The 6,915-nt window shown below is 37.6% G+C and overlaps 1 protein-coding gene across 1 annotated transcript in view; it reads right to left on the reverse strand.

Annotated features, from left to right (window-relative positions):
* Positions 1-4,197, reverse strand: part of LOC122327534 (collagen alpha-1(XIV) chain-like) — a 31,051-nt gene extending 26,854 nt beyond the window's left edge. Inside the window, exons 1-6 of the mRNA XM_043222970.1 lie at positions 4,027-4,197; positions 3,802-3,921; positions 2,541-2,705; positions 2,097-2,258; positions 1,867-2,024; positions 653-782 (exon numbers count right to left, since the gene is read on the reverse strand). Coding sequence (XP_043078905.1) covers positions 653-782; positions 1,867-2,024; positions 2,097-2,258; positions 2,541-2,705; positions 3,802-3,921; positions 4,027-4,084 — 793 coding nt within the window. The 5' untranslated portion in view covers positions 4,085-4,197. The remainder of the gene's footprint in view (positions 1-652; positions 783-1,866; positions 2,025-2,096; positions 2,259-2,540; positions 2,706-3,801; positions 3,922-4,026) is intronic.
* Between the last annotated feature and the right edge of the window lie 2,718 nt (positions 4,198-6,915).

Raw genomic sequence — 6,915 nt, forward strand, 5'->3', positions numbered from 1 at the left:
TATTAATAATAATAATAATGCTTAAAATTGAAAACAATTTAAAATGTAAAGATCGTATTTATTTATTTTCATTACATTTTATTTAGTCTAGTTTAAAACTTATAACATCTAACACAATTTTGTTTCTCATTTAAATCATGCTTTACTGGAAGAAAATACTGAATAAAATATTTGGTTTTGTGTGTCTGGAGTATTTTTTCATTTTTGGATGTCATGTAAAACATTTGTAAAGATCAGAAGTGCGTTCTGAGTTGGATTCTGGGAAGAGTGTGACTTTGATGGAGTGTGAAGAGAAGCAGAAAATGTTTTCATTCTGGAACAAGCGCACACGAATGATCTTTACAACGATCTTCTACCGCAAACCAAAGACTTTAAACATCTTAATCAACCACAAAACATTTCAGAAGTCAGTTCTGTGTTCTAGACCTGACTGACATGCGTCTGCTCAAAAGCAGTGGTTAGGAAATAAACACATTATATAAGAAAGCGATGATAGAATTAGTGTAAAGGGCATTAAAGAAAAAGAAATGTGGTTTGTGGGTAAGGACTGTTCTACGGTGAAATAGTGTTGAAGGACACGAGCCTGTAGCACATGTGATTTGAAATGTTCTGTAGTCAAGGTTGGTCGTGGCAAGTTTAGAATATGACTCACGCGTGATCTCGCTGCCTCTCAGAGCGTCACTCGCTGCGCTGCGGTACACAGCGAACACAGCAATCTCGTATTCAGTCAGAGAGTTCAAATTCTGCAGGACGACTGAATTCTCCGTGCCGCCCACCACAATCTGTACAGCAAGACAACAGAGGTTTGTGATGCCTAGCACAGCAGTTTGCAGAACGGTTATGAAAAATAAGACGGAAAAACTCAGCTGTATTAAATAATGTGGCAAAGTGCAGCACATAATATTTATAGTATTGTGCTGACACCCATCACGAAAAAACGGAAATAGAATGAAAGATAAAAGGGGCACTGAAAAGTATTCTGACATTTAAGCCACAGTTAAAAAAAAACGTAATCCTGTCATTTCTGTAGATAACAAAATATCAAACCAATTGGGGTTCATTTTTAAGATAGAAAGAGCAAAAATCACTGCTGAATGAAAACAGTGAATATTGAACATCTGGAGAACATCAGCTGACGTATATTAGGACCTCTGACAAGAGGTCTTCTAAAAGACATTATTGTCATGAACATTTTCTAAAACTGTACTTATTTATTTGATCTGGGGAACACAACAGAACGTTTTTTGACCGTACAATAAAAGTGTGGTTAAAGGTTTAGTTGACCCAAAAATGAAATTTCCAACCTAGGTTTATGTGACTTTCTTCTTTCAGACAAATCCAATCAAAGTTATATTAAAAACTGTCCTTGCCCCTCTAAACCGTTTAATGGGGTTAAATGGGTATTTGCGGTATACAGTTTGGAAGATGTGAAATAAAGTGCATATATCTATAACACAATAAAATGTCCCTCACGCTGCTCCAGGGGGTAACTAAAGGTCTTCTGTAGCGACTCCATGCATTTTTAGATAAATATCCAGATTTCATACTTAATAAACAAATCTTAATTTTTCACTCTACATTTTTCTTTACAAATCCTCATTTAGTAGGTAAGTAAAACAATGGCTAATTTTCGTTTTTTGCTAAACTAACCCTTTAAATGTTGCTCTGAACATCTTATGACTGTCATTAAATGGGTCTTTTGTGTTCTACAAAAAAATAAATTTATACAGGTTTAGAATGACACGAAGGTAAACAAGTGATTTTAGAAATGTCTTTTTTGGGTGAACAATCCCTTTAAGAGGCTTTCACGGTTTTAGATCATTTGTGTCATTGCGTATTTGAAATTTGTGATAGAGCATTGGTCACCTCTTCCAGAACATCTGCTGCGGTTGGATGGTAAACCACCCGGTATTTTTCCACACTGCCAGGCGCATGAGTCCAGGACACACGAAAACTGTGTGCGGTCACCTCAGAAGTGACCAAGTCCTGGGGTGGAGATGCTGTCTCTTCAGCAGAAGGATCTCCTGTCAAACATGAGGGAATCATGAGGGCTTATATCAGATACCTTATTTAAGTTTAACAATTAAAACACTCACGTTTAATATCTTTGTCTTGTTGCTCCACTCCATCACACACCTTCCTGGTAAGACCATCCACTATAGTGCTCATGATACTGAAGTCTGCCACATTATAAACATGTGTTTCCTCTGGTTCAGAGGCGATGGCCTTCAGCTCGTTCTCATCAGCATTCTTCACACCTACGCACAGCCACACATATTCACACAGGTTTCTGGAAGATCTATAATAAATAACTTGTGTTGATAAATTGTCAGTGTTGACAGTCTACAATCTTTCAGCAGATTTTGTAAATATTTATTAACAATAACATTCATAAATTACTTCTGAAAAGCTCTGCAACACGTTTACATCAGCCCTGAGTTGTTTATTTAGCACTTTTTTTTTTACATACTTATTAAATACAATAAACACAAAAAAATGCAAAAAATGAATGAATTTTGAATGAATGAATTTTCTAATACCAATGGCAAATAACTCGACTCCAGCACTTCTCAGGATCTGTGCAGGTGGGATAACATCATCCTGGGATTTGCCGTCTGTTATCAGAATTCCAATTTTGGGAACATCGCCACGAGCCCCAGACTCAGGTTTGAAGCTGTTCTCCAAAACGTAGGTAAGAGCAAGACCTAGCCAGACCAAAACAGTAAATGAAAGAGTTTTGTAAAATAAAGTTGCTAGAAACAAAGTGATACAAAAATAATACAAAAATTGTAAATATAAGTAATAGTCCAAAACGTAAACGTAAAACGTCCAAATTACAGGAGTAAAGCCACTTCTGTTCATTTCTCCTCTGAAATTGTGAGAAATGAAATAGCAAAGAAAGTAAGTCATAATTATGAGATGTAAATTTGCAATTCTGAAATATTAAGTTGCAATTGAGCCATTAATTGCAGTCAAAGTCAAAATAATGAGTAATCACATCAAAATTACAAAAACATAATTCACAACTGTGAGATATGATGTCACAAGTACAAGAAAACTAAGTAGAAATTGTGAGGTAAAATTACAATGACAAGAAACTAAGTCAGAATTGTGAGATAAAATTGCAATTATAATAACTAAGTCACAATTGTGAGATATGAAGTCACAACTACAAGAAACTAAGTCACAATTGTGAGATAAAATTACAATTACAAGAAACGAAGTGATATTTGTGAGATATAAAATTGCAGTTACAAGAAACGGTCACACTTCACAATAATGAACTTATTGTGTTGATATTGTATTGCACAACACTTCTGCTGTTATTGAGGTAGGATACGGGTAAGGTTAGGGACAGGTTTGGAGGTATAAGTAGGTTTAAGGGTGGGTTAAGGTGTAAGGGTTGGGTCAACAGTGTAAGACACAACTGTGAGATAGAAATTGCAATTACGGGAAAGTAAGTCACAACTTTGACACATAAAATCATAATTATGACAAAGTCACATTGTGACAAATAAATCGCAATTACGAGGAAGACGTTATTGTAAGATATAAAATCACAATTACAAGAAATAAAGTTTCCTGGTTATGCTGGACTGATTGGTTAGCAAATAAAATGCAAGTTTCTGTGCTGAAACACTGCACACAAAAGTGAAATACTAATTTAGTTATAGTCATATAGTCATGCCTACAATAACAATTCCTTGTGCTTTTTGAGTTGGTTATCCTCTCTTTCACAAGGCACAGTATATCTGTGTCTCAAGAACAATGGAAAAGGTCTGGAAACGCAAAGCACATTACCTGTGAGAGTGTTGCCTCCCTTGTACGGCAAGTTTTTGACAGCATCTATTACTGCATCTTTTGTACTGAAGCCATTCAAGTGCCACTCTATCCGTGGATCGCCGCTGTACTGGGCCAGTCCTAAAACACATTCAGGGAACACAATAACACTTTACAGATCAGATCTAAATTGAAAAGCAAATTGATATACAGTTTGATCCATTACTATACATTAATGGAACCCACCAATCCGGGTTTTGTCTATTCCCACGTCGAAGGCATTGACCAGGTTTTCGAGGAACATGCGAACCAGGCGGAAATTGATTCGCCCAATACTCCAAGATCCATCGACCAGGATGACAATATCCGCAATGGCAGAAGTTGTGCAGACAAACTGATCCACTGGATTATGAGAGACGAACAGAGAGACAGAAAAAAGAAAGAATGAAACTTGTTGCACATATACAGTCCCACGTGTCTATAGATCTAAAAACATTGTCCTCTGAAGAAACAAACAAACCCAGCGCTATATCACAAATTACACAGCAGCCCGTGAATGCAGGTACGGTTTTATTGAGCCACTTTGTCATTGCACAAAGTATCATCAGAGGGCAGGGAAGAACGCTCTTGATTTATGAACACAGCAGAAACAATCAACCAAAGCAACATTATTTTACTCATGCAATTTTAACAGAGCAGTTTAGGGATCCACACTGGTTAGAGACAACTGATGGCATTTCGAACTTGAACAAATCATGTGTGTGTTTATGTCTCTGCGAGTGAGACGGTAACTCCTGGCAGTCCCACTGTGCAATAACTACATATCCCCACACCGAGGGGGTAAAGTGATGAAGTGTCAGTACGGGCAGTAAATCTGAGGGGCGCAGGACCACAGAGCTCAGCGGTGTATCATGGGAGTCTGTTCTGTTCCTTCCTCAATCATTTATTTTCACAGAAGAACTGGCCGTCAAAGGCTTATAGCATGATGCAAGTCATGTCTATAAGAGCATTAGTGTTTGGCACCATCTACAGAGGCTGAAATACAGAACGGGGATATTATCCAACCTCAACTAGTCCTGGACATGAATACAGAGAAATCCACTGACACAAAGATGGCAGCGAGGAGTAGAGGCTCTTAATCCGCTGCTAATGACATATTTCCATAAGCTTAAAAGAGAGTGATTTACATTTTAAAGGGATAGTTCATCAGAAAAAAAAATACATTTTATTATTATTTACTCGCTTATGGCATTACAAACCTGAATGTCGTTCTTCCATGGAACATAAAAGGTGAAAAATGTTTTCAGTGTAATGGAAATGAATAATAGGCTTCAAAAAGATGCAAAAGGACCAGAAAGTAGACACAGCTAATCATTATAAGTATGTTATAAAGTATGTTATTTTTGGTATTTGTTATTTTATTCATAACGTATGTTTTTTGTGCGTCTTAAATATATTATTCCCACATAAACTTATTCCAGCGACTTGCTAGGTACTGAGACCGGAGTCAGACAAATGAACTAGAATTAAATCTCTGTTGTTGTTGTTTTTTTCAGGTTATTCTATCCCGTTAAGATTTTCAATGAATAACATTTACATTTGTAGCACATAAGTAAAAATTTTCCGTGAAGAATTTTTCTATTTCTTGCATACAGCTATGACTTCAAAAAAATACCCAACAGCTTGTGCCATACATACCACTTATGATACTTTAACTCGTTACCGTTTACGTTTCGCAAACGAAAAAACATGCTGCTTTGAACCAACAACACGGTAAGTAAATTGAGACTTTTCATTTTTAACTGAACCATCTCAGTGTAGACAGTTACATCAAAAGCAGCATCTTGGCAGGCGAAACTACTGGCCATGTCTGTCGAATCAGTTTAGTTTAACCACCAGGAAACGATTTGTCTCTGAGAAAACACTCAATAAACCCACCATTCAATCGGTGCGAGATTTGTTTAATTAACTCCTGTGCTTCTTAATTCCTCTTTACCTATTTATGTCTGTGAATAGCGGCGTTGTTCGATCCACGCCATTACACAAAGAGTGGCTTGTCAAGACACAGGTACCTTCTGCTGTTATCATTGAGCCATTGAGAGCCTCGGTATCACTAATCAACGTGAGCTTCTCTATCTGAGAGCGCGGGGCTGATTGTATCCTGAGATTCAGGGGTGAGGATTCATCAGACCCATCAGCGATCCGGCAACATCGATTCATTAAGCCCTAAGAACCCCGGGACTTATCTACTAAGCAACAGACTCCTCGTTGCCAACTTGGAAAACCAAAAAAGGTCATGCGATTGCTGCAATGCAGCTGCCGTAGATTGCAGCTGTTGGGCTGCACAAACTCTCTTTCGGTTGCGGGACGTCTTCTGGGAGCTCTCAATCAAACATATGCTGGAGGAAGAGAAGAAGAGACAAGCGAATGAGATTAACACGACAGACAATGTAATCAACTCTTCGCATCATTCATGAATGCAAAATCAAGGCCGCGGCGATATGATATATGCACTGTGCATGCAGAGCTCCATTAATTATGCCTATTTTGGCTTTAGTGTCATCGCCAGACATGTTAAATATTCACTAGAGGTGAGACTCTGCGGGCCTGTCCCGTGGCAGGTCACGTTTATTTTTTTCATTAAATGTATATTAAGATTAACTACTGAATGGACGCTCTTGCTGCTCCTGTCAGATCCCTCATGTCACAAATTTGTCAGCTATCTTCATTTCCTTGCCGCTGGGGTGTCTAGACTACTAATGTGGGGGGAAGGAGAATTTTTTGCTCTTTCGAGGCATTGAATAATGATGGAGTTTTTAGCAAGCGTGTCTTTTTGGCTACCTTTCAACTCTCTTTGAGGTGAAGTCATTAAGGAATACAGGGATGTTGAAGGGACAAAGATATAGTGAGCCTGGGGTTATAACGGTCTGCTTGATATCTGGAGTGGTTCTTAATATGCTGACAATATTACCTAAATAATTATGCATGTGTTACCTCGGGTAGCTATTATGAAATACCCAAAACACCCAAACAGGATGGGAACTTAGATAAGATATTAAATAAGAAGTTATTAATCTCAAAAAGCCCATTAGTTTTTTTCCTCCTTAAAGCTAAAACTTTTCAAATAAAATAAAA

This window comes from Puntigrus tetrazona, chromosome 2 (genome assembly GCF_018831695.1).
Source record: "Puntigrus tetrazona isolate hp1 chromosome 2, ASM1883169v1, whole genome shotgun sequence".
Taxonomy (NCBI): domain Eukaryota; kingdom Metazoa; phylum Chordata; class Actinopteri; order Cypriniformes; family Cyprinidae; genus Puntigrus; species Puntigrus tetrazona.